This window comes from Myodes glareolus, chromosome 14, assembly GCF_982192425.1.
Source record: "Myodes glareolus chromosome 14, mMyoGla1.1, whole genome shotgun sequence".
Classification (NCBI taxonomy): Eukaryota; Metazoa; Chordata; class Mammalia; order Rodentia; family Cricetidae; genus Myodes; species Myodes glareolus.
In genome coordinates this window covers 29,392,489-29,409,919 of record NC_142039.1, presented here as the reverse complement: position 1 = coordinate 29,409,919, position 17,431 = coordinate 29,392,489, and the positions used below count along the sequence as shown (strand labels likewise).

The window sequence follows — 17,431 nt, the reverse complement described above, 5'->3', positions numbered from 1 at the left end:
TGCGTAGCTGGGATTACAGGACTGCACAACTCATACCATGTATTTTGAAAGAATAACTTGAGGAAGGATTGTGTGTTAGCTATATCTGCTTATATTATTCTCTTATTGTATAGAACATACTTACCTCCTGATTTTACCTGAATCCCACTTTGTCTAGTATGGTGCTTCCCCTTCCTTTGCATTACGGTCATAATATATGTTACTACTGAATGTATTATAAGCATAATGACATCTTTTATTTTTCTTTTTGCTTTAAACAATTTTTAAAATAAGTTAAGAAAAATATTGTTGTTTATATTTTTTCATATTTCTTATTGTTTTTTTTGCATTTTTTCACTTATTTCTGCCGAAATTTTGCTTAGCCTAGAAGCAGCATGATGCATTTCTAAATCTCTCAGGAGATTCCAGACCATTTGTATGTTTGTTTTATATGACCTTACACTTTGCACATTAGATTTCCTCTGTCAATTCTGTTTTCTGGCAGGGATTGTCATTCGTTACGTTTTTTTTTTTTTGTTTTTTGTTTTTATTAAATTATAAAAGTTTCCATTTCAGCCCCTCCTCCCACCACCCTCCCACTCCCCCCACTCCCTCTCCCCCTCCCTCTCCATCCCCCAGAGCAGTCAGGGTTTCCTGCCCTGTGGGAAGCCCGAGTTCCTCCCCCCTCCCTCCAGGTCCAGGGAAGGTGAGAGTCCAAACAGACTGGAGCGCCAAAATCCAGTACATGCAGAGGAAGCAAGTCCCAGTGTCATTGTCAACGGCTTTTCAAAAAGGCTCCGGGCCAGCCACATTCAGAGAATCTGGCTGGATCATGTCCTCGTTCAGTCCCAGTCCAACAGGCCTTGGTGAACTCCCATTATATCAGTCCCCTTGTATCAGTGGGAGCTCGCATCCCTCGCAGTCCTGATTACTTTTTTTATTTTCTTCATCATTCTGTTCCTCATTTGGACTGTGGAGTGCTCAGTTCGGTGTTCCAATATGGGTCTCCATCTGTATCGCCATCCAACGTCGGATGAAGGTTTCCTGTGCCCTTGCCTTCATTGCTCACGATCTCTTTCCTTCTGCCTCTCATACATTCGTTACGTTTTAAATATCTCCTGCCTCCCACAGCAGTATGAACAGGGCAAACAAACACTCGTCACTCTAGATAGCTGAGATGGCTAGAGTGTGCTCCTGTGTCTGAAGGACACAGCAGTACTGGGCTGAGCTGTGCTGTTGCATCTCTCTGCGGCTCTGGCAGTTTCTGCCCAAGGCTCGTTACGTTCTTGAGCTGGCATGCCTGAAGAACCTTGAAACCAAGGTATCTATGCGTCCTGCAACAGAAGGAAACATCATAAATCATGTTTTTATCATCATTTAGTCACACGTCTAAGTTTATTCAGAACCAAGTGATTTTCCTTTAAAAATTGACCCACCGTTTTTTGTTTTAGAGTGTGTGTACATCCGTGTGTATGTGTGTGTGTGTGTGTGTGTGTGTGTGTGTGTGTGTGTTGGAAACGTCACTTCAGGGCGGCAGGTGCTCTACTCTCACTCTGCTTTATTCCTTGAAGCAGTCTCTTACTGAGGCGTGCAGGCCCCAGCCATCTCCTTCCTCTGTCCTACCTCCTGCTGAGTGCTGGGGGACACAGACTCACGGGGCTACACCTTTTTACATGGGTGCTGAGAATTTGAACTCAGGTCTTCAAATGTGCATCAAGAGTGCTAAACCACTGAGCCATCTCCCCAGCCTAGCATTGTTTTCATAGTAACCCTGGGGAAAGTAGGCCCTCCAGAAATACCTTCAGCCCTCCCACAGTGCGCTCACTCCCTGCTGACTGTATAATGCTGGAGGTCGCCATATCTAAGGTCTGGCTGGCCTCAGGCTCCCTAGTGAGTCTTGTTAAGGTGAACCCTAGTGGCAGCTGCACGTCTCAGGTTGGTGAGAGAAAGGAGGCCAAGTTGGTAGAGGCAGAGAAGGAGAGAGAAATGAAATCCCAGCAAGTTCTTTGGCCAGTCAGGGAGTACACTAAGTGTTAGACAGAGTTCCACATGTGCCATCTCCTTGAAGGGAGTAGCCAGCTGGAGATGGCCCAATGCTTGCCTTCCTGCTTTGCATTTAAGGGCCTACTACACTAATGTGTGGGTTCTATGTTTCGTTGGATCCCCAAGTGGGCTCTCCATGAACATGAAATAAAGATCCAGTGGGCCTTCTTTAATACTGCCACCCACCAGACACGGGACTGTCATCCGTGTTTTTTTCTTTCTTGCCAGGAGACAGCTGAAAGGGTATCTGGAAGCTTGACAGCTGTTTCCTTCAGCCCATACAGAATACTAAAATTTGAATAAAATAATAATGTTATTTCCTAATAATGTAATTATTCACTCTGAAATGAACTCCTATTCTGGCAGCTGGATCATTACTGATAATTTGCAGTCTGGTGTCCTAGCCCTTGGCTTTTTGTGTTTTATGCCAGAACAAGTTGGCTTTCTGTTCATGGTTTGTTTCTTGAGACAAGGTCTTGCTATGCAGTTCTGACTCATATGGAAGACACTGTGTAGATCAGGTTGACTTGAACTTGTATTGATCCTCCTGCTTCTACCTGCGGAGTGCTGGAATTGCAGGTGTGCAGCCCCACATGCCATTACCATAGCTGACAGTGTTTGTAAACATTGTTTTCATTTGTATATAACAGTGGAATCTTTAAAGTTCTGATCATCAAAAAACATGAAATACCAAACAATTAGGACATGTAAATTCCATTTTGTATTGCTCAAATCTCACACAGTGTAATACCTAAAACTGAAATTTTATCTTGTAGCATTTATGTGTTTTAGAATTAAGTCTTTTTTGACATTGGTATAAAGTTGATATCTTGGAAAGACCTTTTGAATTTGGATTTAGAACATCATTCTCTAAGAGGTAACCAGAGAATGAGTGCTTCTATTAAGTAGTAGCACTTAATGAATGGAGGTAGAAAATGGAAAGCACGGCCTACACCTCTCTTTAGTGTGACAGTGTCAAGTGGTGCTGTGACTGTTGCTCCTGGTGTTGAAATTCACTCTGTAACCCATGTTTCTGCCTTATGTGTTTGTATATTACTACAGCTAAAGAAGTAAACAGGTCATGGCACGTTTAACAAAAAGACGACAGGCGGATACAAAAGCTATCCAGCATCTTTGGGCAGCCATTGAAATTATAAGGAATCAGAAGCAAATTGCCAACATTGACCGTATTACAAAGTAAGTAAACTGAAAGAAACAAAACAAGTAACTGTAAAGGTTCCTAAATGCCTTATCTCTATGCTATTCATACATTACAAAGAATTAAAGTCAGCTTTGCCTTGCAGAAGAATACAGAAAAGGAAAAAATAACAAGAAACATGTATAGACAGTTTGTATTTAGAAGCCTTGTAAATAAATGCTAGATAAGTAAAAAGTCAGTAAGTATATTCTATTTGAAGTAGTAGTTTTTCAATTATACATTTTTTTGGCACTTAGAAACTTTATTTAAAAGGCTTGTTAGTAACTTGCTTTATTGTACTGAAGCTGTCTAAATAAAATCTATTGCTCATGGCTTATTTCAGTTTCAAATGAACATGCTTTGTCTAGTAAATACTGTTTCTGAGTACTTTATAACCTACTAGCAGAAATCAGGTTGATTATACATTCAGCAAAAAAAAAAAAATCCCCTTTCTCCTTAGTTCTACTGTTGTTTGTTTTAGTAGACAAAGATTCAGTATACGGAATCAAACCAAACTACCTAATAGATCTTCTTTTTGCTTATTTTGTACTATGAAGGAGTCTCAGTTATTAATTTGTTTTTGTTTTATTTATTTCTCTAGATGTCTTTTAAAAAATAAAGCTAAAGTTACAATTTTAAAAGTTTGCATGATTTTTTTTGTTTTATTGAAATGGAATTTCTTTATGCTTATCCTGCCCTCCACTTGTTAGATGGTGTCCATAAAAAATTAAAATCCACATGATCTATAAAGGCTGACTTCCACAGCGCTTTGGGACCCTTATTAATACATAGTACAGTTGAGCTCCATGCATTTTTACACTGTCCCCACATTTGAAGATGATGAGGCTACTAAGATGGAAGGACCAGGTGATAATCAGGAAGCCAGCTGCAGCCCTGCCTTCTGTGGGCTTAAAAAAAATACCCAAAACTGTGGAAAAGGAGACTAAAATGAATAATACATCACTTTAATTACTACTTAATTGTTATTTATTTTTAAAAAGCAACCATTTGAGGTATGTAGTAAGTACAGAGTAGGAGGGTGAGTTTTCAGAAATCTCAGACTGCTCAGTGGTGAAGTGCATCCCTTCACAGGTGAGGCCCTAGGTCCAGTTCCCTTCACTGGGAAACAAATCTCAAAGAATAAAATATTACTATGTTCTTGAGGTTTTTAAAACCCATAGCTGGACTGTTTGTAGGAGAGCATTGAAATTAGAAAATAAGATACTGTTATTTTTATTGAAATTTTAAAGCATGTAAGCTTGATCACTTTCAGTTTCTCAGTTACTTTTTCTGCTATGGGTGTTTCTTGAGCAGCTTAGGACACCTACCAAGAACCCCAGGAGGCTCATGAGTGCTGTTGCCAGGCTGGGTGACCTACTGTTACAGGAGGAAGGAGTACAATATCCGTAGTGACGGCACATGTATCTGCTGGCTACTTAAGAGCTGCGTGTGTGTATTTGCACAGATGGAAATTAGTAAAAGATGCACGGGTGGTCACTGGGACAGCACACGTTACCTTCTTGTTGTGGATCATTGATAAGAATTTACTTTTCTCCTCTCTTCATCACCAATATAACTTTGTATGGTGACCAAGCCATATTTTTTCATTTAAGTTCTGTAATTCTTATGTATAGATAAATGTTTTTAACCTGTGAAATGGCAATGGATCTGTAAATCTTATCTGAAGATGAAGTAAAGGACTGTCTAGGAGTTGCCAACGTAGTGCCTTTGCTTCTTGGTTGATGCCAGTTCCTTGATGTCCCCCTGCCTGAGGTTTGCTAGGAAGTGTCATTGGTAGGACTGCTGTGTGGGCTGGGACCCCTGCTCTGCACTCTTAGAATGTCAGGACTTCTCACCCTTCCCATACATTTTGAATCAAGCTGCTCTGCTTCATTCTGTGTCTTTTAAAATACCTTAAGTTGCCCAAGCCCATAGGTGAGTTCTTGCCCACACCTTGGTCTCTTTCTGTGCTGACTGGTGAGCAGTCCCATTGTTACCGTGAAGTAAAAGCCAGTTGTAGTCAGGTCTTAAGTGTTATGATCTTTGAGGTTACTGGCTTATGACCTAGTATATCCTTGAGTATCTTGTCCAACTCTATGTAACGGTGTGGTTCTGCCTGCTTTTTTTATCTTTATTATTTTAATCTATAAGTCATGGCCATCTTTTTGTTGTTGTTCTCCTCTGGGATTTTTACTAAGGAAACTGGGTTATTTGTTCTGCAGTTTGCATATTCTGGCTGTGCTGATCATATCACTGTAGTCTAGTAACTCAGGTGTGACCTCAGTCCCCTGAATTTAATGGGACAGGGATAGTTGGATTAGAGACCATGGTTAGACGGTGTAGGTGGTGCTGTGCTCTACTGTAGGAGGCACAAGTTAACTGTTTCTTCTTTTATGGCATTTGTAGCCATTCATCTTAGAGCTGAGAAGTTGGGAAGGTGTGAACAGTGATAACAGTCCATTTATCTTTGTATTTCTTCCAGCTAGAGCGCTTTCCTCAGTATAAGCTTCTCTGCGCCTGCCATGCGGCTGCTATACGGTAGTTCACAGCAGAAAAGGATGTTTCACCTTACTGCTTTTAAAGATGACATTCCACCCCCTCCCCAAGACAGGTTTCTCTGTGTAGCTCTAGCTATCCTGGAACTCACTCTACAGACCAGGCTGGCTTCAAACTCATAGAGATCCACCTGCTTCAGCCTTTAGTGCTGGGATTAAAGATGTGTACACTGCTCAACTAAAGATAGCATTCTTTTCTTCTTTCTTTCTTCTCCTTCTCCTCCTCCTCTTTCTTCTTTTTTCTTGTAAAGATTTATAAGTCAACAAAGTCTGGTATGCTAGGTTGAGGCAGGACCAAGCCCCTCCCCTCCATATCAAGGCTGAGCAAGGTATCCCACCATAGGGAATGGGCTCCAAAAAGCCATTTTATGCACCCAGGATAAGTCTTGGTCCCACTGCCAGCCCCCTCCCCCCAGCAGATGAAGCCACATAACTATCACACACATTCAGAGGGCTTAGTTTGGTCCCATGCAGGATCTCCAGCTATCGGTCCAGAGTCCATGAGCTCCCACTAGCTCGGGTCAGCTTTCTCTGTGGTTTTCCCAGTCATGTTCTTAACCCCCACCCTTGCTCATATGATCCCCCCTCCCTCTCTTCAACTAAGCTCCAGAAGCTCAGTCCAGTGTTTGGCTGTGGATCACTGCATCTGCTTCCATTGGTTACTGGATGGAGGTTCTATGATGACAATTAGGGTAATCATTAATCTGATTATAGGGGAATTAGAAAAAAACCATCCTGAGTGAGGTAACCTAGATCCAGAAAGACAAACATACTATGTACTCACTCATAAGTGGATATTAGATGTAAAACAAAGGATATTCAGACTACAATCCATAATTCCAGAGAAGAGGGACACACATGGAGGGCTCCAGGAAAGGGAAATAAGTAAGATCTTCTGGGTAAACTGGGAAGGGGAGTAGAAAGGTGGGGATGGGTCATGGGAACAAGGACAAGGGGACCTGAGCTGGTCAAGTTCGGGGAGGGGCGGGGGAGCAATGAAAGAGATATCTTGATAGAGGGAGCCATTATGGAGTTAGGGAAAAACGAGGTGCTAGGGAAATTCCCAAGAATCCACAAGGATGAGTCCAGCTAAGACTCCTAGCGATAGTGGAGAGGGTGCCTGACCTGGCCTTCCCCACAGTGCACATTATCCTTCTCTGTGAGTGCGTGAGGCCCTCTGGTTGTCACTGCTCTTCCGTCCTGGGCATTGGACTGAGAAGCTATTGGCTTAAATCATAACTTTTTTTTTAAGTTTTATTTATTTTTATTTATGTATTTGAGTTTTTGCCTATGATATGTTTGTACACTGTGGGCATGACTGGTGTCTGTGGAGGCCAGAAGAGGGTCCAGATCCCCTAGAGTTAAACTGGCTTGTGGATGCTGAGACCTGATTCATGTAGTCCACAAGAGCTATTAACCACTGAGCCATCCCTCCAGTCCCTCGCCTGTACATCCTGTTGGGCAGTCCTCCATAGCTGGTAGTGCCAAATGCGGGTGGAACTCTAGGAAGGTTATTCTCACGTGCTTAGAAGAAAGACAGTATCTTCCTAAGAAATAGGAAAAGATGCCCTCAAGGTGCAGCTACAAGTAAACTGTGACCTGTCAACAAAACCATTTTTATATTTGTAGGAACTAATGTTTAATTATCATAAAATTCATTTGAATCATTATTTTATCATAAATAAGACTAAAGAGTTTAGATTATCTGTGGAGATGGCTGGAAAAGCAGTTCTCTTCTGTGGTATCCGTAAGTGTATGGAGCAGTAGGTTTGTGTGCACTTACCTCTTCTGTGCAGTTTGGATAGGTAGGTTTATGACAAATCTTGGGAACATTTGGCCTCAAATATTTATGTTAAACAAGTATTTTGAAAATATTTATGCATTTAATATGATGTGTGCTAGAGTTAAATCAGGACACAAAGGACAAAGAATCTTGTGAACAGAAGTAGTCACAGAAGTGAAACTTAGACTTTGAATCTCTGAGCTGTGGCAGTTCCTGACTCATTGTTCCTGGATCTTTAAGTGTTCTGGGCATTATAAACTGCAGGAATAACAGGTGCATAGGCCACCTCCTTTTTCTCCTTAACCCAGATAGGGTACTCACATCTGCTTTGGATAGTTTTAACACGGTATTAGAGTGTTACTAGGAGATAGTTTAAACATGTGCTGATGAGGTCAGTGTAGATTATACTTGTCTTTACTGGCATTTCTGGCTAGGCAGGATGCTTAAAGTAGGAACATTTACTTTATACTGCCTGGCTAGAGAGGCAGTTGAAGTACTCACTGGCCAGGCTTCTTCCTTGCCTTGTGCAGTTGGCTCTGCATTTCATTTGTCTTGATGGAACTTGTTCCACTGAATTCAGAATTAATTACATGTATTGCTTACTTTAGGATCAAATCCCAGGTAGAAAGTGAGGCCTCTGACCTCTTGCAACATGTTTGGCATTGGCATTTCTGAGTCCTTCTGGATTTCTTGTCACTAAAGACAGACCTAGATCTGAACTGGAAGCCCTGCTTGTGCCTAGGCTTCCTGTGAAGGTACACGTAGATGCACTTTGCTTATTTACTAAGATTCTGTGACACCCACTTTCTAGAAAGTATATGGAATTTAGCCGTGTGTCTCTTTGTGAGATTTTATTCCCTCAGGATTATCAGAGAGGAAGAGAATGAGCATTGCCTAGATGAACTCTTTAGAAATATGTCAGCTTTAGAAGCTGACATCTACCCTACTGTTCTGCTCATGGGGTCTCAGGAGTCCTGACGGTGTCACTTCCACATCCTCATCTCAGTTCCCACTGACTCCTTTTATGTTCTGAGAGATTTGTGGACACACTTTGTCACTGTTACAACCATGACTTGACTTCTCATTGGGCAGATTTATAGGAGTGATTCTAGGTGCTGGGATCCACAGTTGCTTCTTCCAGAGGGCAGATTTTAGGGCACTCATCATGCCTTAGAAGCTTGTGCGTTTGCATAAATTTGACTTTTCTTTGCACTTCTAAGAATAAAAGACAAGGCACACGAGAGCATACTTAACCACTAAGGAATAAATAGTAGTGTCGAGGATAGAGAAAGGTGTGCTACAGAGGATAGCTTGCTCGTAGTGGTTTACAGCCCTGCAGACGTTGTTTGAAAGAGAGTTGCAGAGAGAGTTTGGAAGGCCTTGAAGAAGGAAAGAAAGCATAGAGTGTCTGGATCATGGGAAGCATCTGTAGGATTTGAAGGGAAGTGGCAGGAAGGGCCACGTTAGAGGTATTTAATGCCTGCACTGGGGTGTTTAACCAGTAGCTAGAGAAGAATAGCAGGAATTTAAAAATACAGACAGGGTTAAGATAGAGCACATGCCTTTCTGCCTTCCAAGTTAGATTAAATGATTCCCTGTGTCTTGAGCATCTGCTTTTTGTGTGCTATTCTGAGTTGCTTTGTATCTTCCTGCCTGTGTTGTCGTCCTCCAGTCCTGTCTTCCTCTCGCTGTCATTGGGTTAGTGCCGCCTTTTCTGAGGTGCCTTATTCTTGCCATCCTTTCTCATGTAGAGTCCACGTGGGAAGCATCATACTCAGTGATTCGTCCACTGGCCATCTCTGCATGCCCCCCTCAACCTCCTGCTGCCTCACTCCCACTGCCCTCTGAAAACACTGGGCTCTCTGTAGGCCTGGCTGCCTCACCCTGCCTGGGATGGCACTTCAGGCTTCCCGTTCTGTTCTCCCTCCTCAGCCCCATCTTATCAGCCACTTCTCTGTTTTTCATATATGATTGTATTCTCAGAATCCTCTTGATTCCAATTGTCTATAAAACTCAAAGCCCTTCTCAGTTAGATCCATCATGTCTTTTTTTTAAGTAATTTTATTAAATTATAAAAGTTTCCATTTACGCCCCTCTTCCCAACACCCAACCACTCCCCCCACTCCCTCTCCTCCTCCCTCTTCGTCCCTAAGGGCAGTCAGGTTTTCCTGCCCTGTGGGAAGTTCAAGTTCCTCCCCCCTACCTCCAGGTCCAGGAAGGTGAGTATCCAAACAGACTGGATCCCCAAAATCCAGTATATGCAGAGGAAACAAGTCCCAGTGTCATTGTCAATGGCTTTTCAGAAAGACTCCGGGCCAGCCACATTCAGAGAATCCGGCCACATTCAGAGAATCTGGTTGGATCACATGCTCGTTCAGTCGCAGTCCATCTGGCCTTGGTAAACTCTCATTAGATCCGTCCCCTTGTATCAGTGGGTGATAGCATCCCTCGCAGTCCTTATTTGCTTTTTCATTTTCTTCGTCCTTCTGCTCCTCATTTGGACCTTGGGGGGCTCAGTCCGGTGCTCCAATCCATCATGTCTTTTTTATGTGCAGCCTCTTCCCTCTTGATGTTTCACCCAAGACTGTCCTTGGGCATGTGAGAACATCATAGGTTCTGTATTGTATTTTCCACCCGTTCATAAACAAAGTTGTCACATGCATTCTTTAAGACCCACATCATGTAGTTTTGAAGATGATGATTTTGATATAGTCAACCTTAATCCTTCTCTCTATTTTCATACTAATGATTAAATTCTTTTTATCATTTGCTGAAGTTTCTTAGAAACTTTGCTGACTGTGGTTATTTTGAGAATAGATTGCTCATGCTGGCTGGTGGTGGCACACACCTTTAATCCCAGCACTTGGGAGGCAGAGGCAGCCAGGTCTACAGAGCAAGTTCTAGGACAGGCTCCAAAGTTACACAGAGAAACCTGTTCTCAAAACAAAACAGAACAAAACAAAGAAACAAAATCCCAATAGATTAATAGATTCCATCATTCGTGCTTACTGATGTGACTGGGAACTACACAGTTGGGACTATAATAACAACGAGGCTGAAGCTCAGTGGTAGAGTTCTTGCCTAGAGTGCACATACACATGCATGTCCACCCAGAATACTAACAGCTGTTTAGCTGCATTAACTGAGAAAGCAGTTTCAAGGTGGGCTGTAGCAGTGAAGAGCACGGAGGCATCATTTGGTGGCATTTAATTTTCACAGCTCTGGGTTTGCTGTCACTCCCCCTCCTCCTACTTATTGCTGATGAACAGAGTGAAGTTAGGAGAGTGGAGGACATCGTGGAACACTGCACCAGCTGTTGGAGACAGCACACAATTCTGAGTGTGCTCTCCTCACTCTCCCCTGCTGGTGTTAACTTCACTGACGTGTAGATGGTCTTGTTCTAGGTATTATTTCCTTCATGAATTACATGTTCTCTGAACATGTTTTTACCTTTTAGTGCTGTCATTTGTTCAAGTTTTTACCAGCATGGCTTCAAACTCACAGGCACCCACATGCTTCTACCTTCCAAGTGCTAGAATTACAGTGTACCACTGTACCAAGTGCTAGAATTACAGGTGTATCCACTGTACCAAGTTGTCCTATTTAGATTTTTAATTGGTATAATTGGATCCAATCTTTACCCTGACATTTTGTGCTTTTGAATTTTATTTAAGAATTTCTTTTTTTCATTAAGAATGATGATTCAAGGCTGTAAACGCCATACTCAAGGGATTGAGGCAGAAGGATTGCCTTGAGTTTGAGGTCAGCCTAGGCAACAAACAAACAAACAAAACAAAAGCAACAACAAAAAGTCAAGGTAGTAAGTAAATAAATAACTTCATTTTTATGTTTTAAAAAAGTTTATTTTTAATCATGAGTATATGCATGGCTTTGTGCACAAGTGCAGATGTCTGCAGAGAACATCAGATCTCTTGAAACTGGAGTTGTTAGCCACCTAGTGTGGCTGCTGGGATTTGAACCAGGTTCTCTGGAAGATCATTACATACTCCTAACCATTAAGTCATTTTCCCAGCCCACTATTCTTTTTCTTAAGCCATCTATAAGAATATTCTCTGCACTTTGTTTTATACCCTAACAGCTGTACGTCTTACAGCTCTGTCTTTGGTCCCTGTGTTTTCTGTGGCCATTTAGGATCTATCTGGTTTTATTTTGCTGTATAGTAAGTCTCTCTCCTTTAGGATCTAGACACAACTGTAAAAAACTCTTGTAAAAAGAACTATAAAACCCCACGACCTGTAGCCACCCATATTGTGGAATGGTTTATTAGCAGTCAGCCTTGTCCTGCTGTGCCACCTTTATAGGGGCTCTCCTCTTGGCCCAGTTCTGTACACAGAGCTAATGACTCAATACATTCAACGGTCTTCAGTGACAATTGCTAAACACTGACAGTGTATAGACTCTTTTTACTCCGTGATTTGTCTTTAGCAACTGAAAACCCTAGATCTTTAATGAACCATACACATTCTCCTACCAGCCCTGCTGTTACCTAGTTTTGTTTTATCAAGAAAGTCATTTTCTTCCTTCTGAAAATCAGCACCCTTTGCACCCAGTATCTTAGTAGAGACCAGGGAATTTTCATGGTTATGCAGCATTCTCGGTCCTCCTCACCATGACAAAGTACTTTAGATACTTATCACTTTTAGATATAAGTGTTAGAATTAACTGTGTGTGTTTTTCTTTCCTGTGGGGGTGGAGGGTCTTCAACATGCAGAACTGGCTCAGGGAAGATGAAACTCTTAAGAATTTTGAAGCATGTCTAAGTGCATCACAAAAGTTGTAAAACAGGATCCTGAGGCTGCAGACAGTGGGAGGAGGAGGACAGGAGTGGAAGTGAACAGGAAAGATGAGGAAAGACACTGAAAGAGTCCAAAGAAATTCTATGTCCTCTAAGAAGTTAGACATTTCTACACTGATGACCTTTATAGTGGGTCACATTGCAGTAGAAGATGAGGTCTCTGTTACTGTCCCTCAAATGAACTCTAAAGGCCGAGTGCTTTCTGAGTCAGCTGCAGTGTGACAGCTCCTCCCTGTGTGGCACCTGGCCTTGCAGCTTCTGAAGGCAGATTAACTCCAGGTGAGCATCTCAAGCTGACAGTACTCGGGCTGTGACATCACTCCTCTGCATGGGAACGGTGCTCTTCTGGCCCAGTTCTCGCCATTTCCTTTACTTTTTGAGAGATGTGGGAATCAGTCCTTGAGTTAGTTTTTTTATAAAAGTGTGTCAAGGAATAATAAGATGCAACAATGTTCTTCTTTACAACCTGGGATGAGAAAAAGAAAATCCTTCAGGAAATGTACTCTGTCTGGCATCAGACAGCCACTTTGCCAGTAGGCGTCTTCAAGCATCTTGTGGAATAGTAGCTAGTTTAACAATTCCCTGAAAAAACAAAAATGTCACAAGGCAGTGGTGGCACATGCTTTTAATTCCAACACTTGGGAGGCAGAGGCAGGCAGATTTCTGTGAGTTTGAGGCTAGCCTGGTCTACAGAGTTGGTTACAGGACAGGCTCCAAAGCTAAACAGAGGAACACTGTCTCAAAAACCAAAATAAAACACAAACAACAAAACCCCACAAAATAAGGCATTATTGCTACCTATGATGTCTATTCTACAGACTCCTGACCGAAACAGCCCAGGCAGATGGATTTAGTGAAGGCAGAGCTGACTGGTAGAGCCACTGCTCAGTGTCGACCATGCACACTAGCCAAAGTTCACACAGTGTATACAGTCAAGCCCACCTCTAATGTCAGTGCCGTACTCCCTGATTTCCAGCATGATGACACAAGTGGAGCCTTCCATGTGACCCCATGAGCTGCCTCTGTTGAACACGGGCACACTAACTGTAAATAGTAGTGCACACGTTACCTTCAGACCACATATTGTGAAAGGAAAGTTTCCTGTTCAAGCTGAGTTCCATCCCCAAGGACTCTCATGTATGTGCAAATATTTCACAGTCTGAAAAAATTACAAGTCTGAACTATTTCTTATCCTAAGCATTTTGTAAAGGGAGGTCAGCATGTGTGTACTGGGATTCTTAGGCGTATGTAGGACACGCTAGAGCTTTAGAATGTTCATTTTAACATAGGTTATTGTGGGTCCCCCCTCATGTTGAAATGACGTCTTTTGTGTAAATATGTCCATTGGTAGTGTCTCTTGTGACTTTTTTCCATGCTTAGAAGGTATACTCACACCAGTTATAAGAAAGTCTTCCATGTTTCCCTTTGAATGCTTGTGGATTTGTTTTGACATTTAAACTTAGGGTTTGTTTATGGGCACAACTGGACACAGGACCTTGTCCCCCAGCCCCATCCCAGCAGTCAGGTGTCCTGGGGCCATGCAGTGACAGCTGACCTTTCTGCAGTGATCTGAGTGCTCCATTGCATAGCCTGCATTCCCCGATGCTATCTTTGGTATCTGTGGGTGTCAAAATTGTCCTGATTTAGTCTTCTCTGTTTCTGATGGTTCTTGCTTAGCTCATCTCCCTGATGATGTACCTGAGTGGTGCTTCAGGTGCCTATCATTCAGTTACTCTCTAACTCTCACTGTCTGAGACGTGGGTTTAGATTAGTGCTCGAGTATGGGCTTGATGTGCACAAAGTACTTAGTCTCTCTTTAATACCTGATCCAATTAACTAATAAAGAATGATCACCTGATTTTGGTATATCAATCTTTCTATTTTAATATCTTCATTGGTTTCCCAAAAGAATTTATGAAAGTATTTAAAAATAGTTTGTCAGCTGAATTTTTAGGATCCTAATTATGCGGTTTGCAAATATGTTGTTGGATTTTTGTGCCCTCTCTGCTGTATTGCTCACTGGCTTTCAGTGTCTTGGAGAGGAGCAGCAGCAGGAGATATCTTAGCGTAGCCCGGTCACATTACAGAAGTACCTACTCATTTCTGTGTACTTATGGGCTGGGCATTGAACTTCATGAAGTACCTTTCGACCTGGATTACATTTTTAAATTGTGCATCTGTATCTATGTTTGTATGTAGGTATGTGTACAAGAGCACAGGTGCCCGTGCAGGCCAGAAAAGCCTTGGATCCCCTGGACATAGCTGCATTGTCAGCCACCATGTGGGGGCTCTGAGCTGAGCTCTAAACCATTGTGCCCTTGCCAGCCCCCTGAATTATATTTTTAATGACTTGTTTTGCTTTTAGTCTGTTAATAAATTTTATGTTTATAGTTCTCCATATTAAATTTTCACTGAACATTTAGTAATGGTTTTTGCTTTTGATATTTGAATTATGTACATGTATTAACATTCACAAACAGATTTTAATATTAGACTGTATATGTAAGTATCTTTTGTTAAAATTGTGCATGAGCTTTCCTTTGGTATACTAGCTTTTATAAGGTTTTTTTTTTAATCATTATATGTTAGTACCCTTCTCTACCTTTATTATTATGGGTTAGAAGAGAATCTGGTCATCCACTGAAGTATGGCAAAGTCAACTTCTGACCGTGTCTCCTGTTGACGTTTTTTCTAGGGAAGCTTTCTGCCAATCTTTTATTTATATCTTTGGAAACTGGAATTTTTAATTGACCAAATAACTGAATTGTGGTCACTTATATTTTTTTTTTTAGAAAACTACAGCATCTATATTTTGTGAAGACATGAAAAAGTAGCAGTTTGGGACTATGAGGGTTTCCCTTGTGTGTGTCTCTGTCCTCTAGCTAGGTTTGATTTGCATGGCTCTTTGCTGTGGATTCAATTAGCCAGTGATGAGTCTGTGTTTTTTCCAAGAAAAAACTTCTAAGTTACTACTATCAGGTGGTTTTTCTGACTTAATGGCCTTAGCCTTGTCTGTCTTGGATCTTTGTGATGTTCCAGGTTCATCATCTGTTGCAGTTGCGTGACCAACAAAGTCTGTATCACTTTTAGAAACCTATCTAGGCTGTCTTTGTGTCCACTTCATGGTCAGTCCTGTGTACCCATTGCGGTATTTAGTTTTGGTTCCAGACCTGTTAGTTAGGGCTCTAGATCCATGTTCTGTTTCCCATAGATATTTTCCATGTGTGAACTCAGAGAAGTGAATGAATGTCTCTAGCACTCCATTTACTTTTCACAGGTTTTATATTATAGCTGTCTCAGTCTTTATAGTTTCTTATGACTTTTTTCAGTGTAGGTGCTCTGAGTTCCAAATCCTGTAAACTGAGACCCCATCCTGCCATGTTTGTTTTTAAATTGTTTTTTTAATTGTCATTTAATGTTATTCTATGTGAATATTCTGCATTTAGTTTGTGTTGTTGTTGTTTTGAGACAGGGTTCTCTGTGTAACAGTCCTGGTTGTCCTGGAACTCGCTCTGTAGAACAAGATGGCCTCAAACTCACAGAGATCTGCCTGCCTCTGCCTCCTGAGTGCTGGGATTAAAGGCGTGCACCACCACCACATTCTTTAAGAATTTCATATGTTGTATTTTGCTCATATTCGCCCATCCTCTGTCTGTTCATTTCCAGTATGTGCACTGCTGTTCTCACCTGTCACAGGTGACGTGCTTTCCATTTTTACTGACTCCTTTGTTTCTGTGTTTCATTATATGTGGTGTTGTGTGTGATAATTAGGAAACTTATTTATAAATCTAAATAATCTCTAAGGTAGCTTTTAAAGGCTTTTGATTGAGAATGTGGCAGAATTAGTATGAGTATGCTTGGACTTCATCTTCTTCCCTGACACATTTGTTAATTACAGCATCTCCATTGTCGGAGTTAATGTTCTGTTCTGTTCTCTAATCATAATCTCCATGTTTCTTTCTGTCTTAGTCCTTCAGTTAATTATTTGACAGAAAAAGGGAATCTGTAAAAGTGAGCTGTCTCCTAAACAGAAAGTCACCATCTTCCCCATGGTGAAAACACAGGCTGTCTGGGCTTTCTCCAGAAAAAGGACAGAAATTCATCTTTTGACTCAAGAAGGTCCTTAAATGCTGGGTTTTCTTTTTTTGTTTGTTTGTTTGTTTTTCGTTTTCAAAATCATGATAAAATTTATGTCCTGTTTTATTTCCTCTTATTTTACTTATTTATTAAGATATATTATTGTCTTTTCTTGGATGGGATATTCCTGGGAAGAGTCTGATTTTTTGTTGTTGTTGTTTTGAGGCAAAGTCTCACTCTGTACCCTAGTCTAGCCTCAGACTTGCTATGGAGGCTTTGTGGTCCACCCTGCCCTTGAGCTCAAACTCCTGATGTCTCCTGAGCGCTGCGATTACAGGTTCTGTTTTTATCTAGATTGGCAAAGGGCTCTTTGAAAACCACTAGTTTATAGGGAAACAAAATGTTGATCTTTTCCATTTTTTTCTTTTTTTAATGAATAAAAACAGAATATGTGGTGTTTTGTATGAAATAAAACCAATAATAGATGATGTACAGATGGACATACACAAATAGTAAAATACTGGAGTAAGTAGCCGGTTGACATAGGAATTACTATTACTTTCTGTGCTTCAGGGACAGTTTGTAATGTTTCACTTATTTTTTTACTTTTAAAATGCCATAAATATGTAGATCAGTTAGCACTAGCGTGCACATTTTCTTTCTGATGATGGCATGTGTCCATGTTTTCTGTCTAGCAACCATTCACACAATCTCACACACTCACTAGCACCATTTCCTGAGCTTTGAGTTCAAATACTTTTTAAAAGTATTAAAAGTACTCTGAAGCCCTTGATAGATAGAGTGTGTCATTAAATTGCTTGGTTGACCCGTGTGCCCAGTGATTTGTATTTGTTAGTTGGGACTATTTTGGACCACTGTTTTTCCAAACACACAGGCTTAAACTAGCACCATATGCTCCTTAGCGAGCCTGTCTGAAAGGGCCCATGTATTGTTAGGCTGCCCCATCTTGGGTGATGCTG

The 17,431-nt window shown here is 41.4% G+C and overlaps 1 protein-coding gene across 15 annotated transcripts in view; it reads left to right on the top strand.

The window, feature by feature from the left end:
• The window catches only part of Zmynd11 (zinc finger MYND-type containing 11), an 86,172-nt gene that overhangs the window by 32,557 nt on the left and 36,184 nt on the right, over positions 1-17,431 (top strand). For all 15 annotated transcript variants that reach the window (XM_085699213.2, XM_085699212.2, XM_085699211.2 and 12 more), the window contains exon 2: positions 3,085-3,219. In XM_085699213.2, coding sequence (XP_085555339.1) covers positions 3,104-3,219 — 116 coding nt within the window. In that variant the 5' untranslated portion in view covers positions 3,085-3,103. The remainder of the gene's footprint in view (positions 1-3,084; positions 3,220-17,431) is intronic.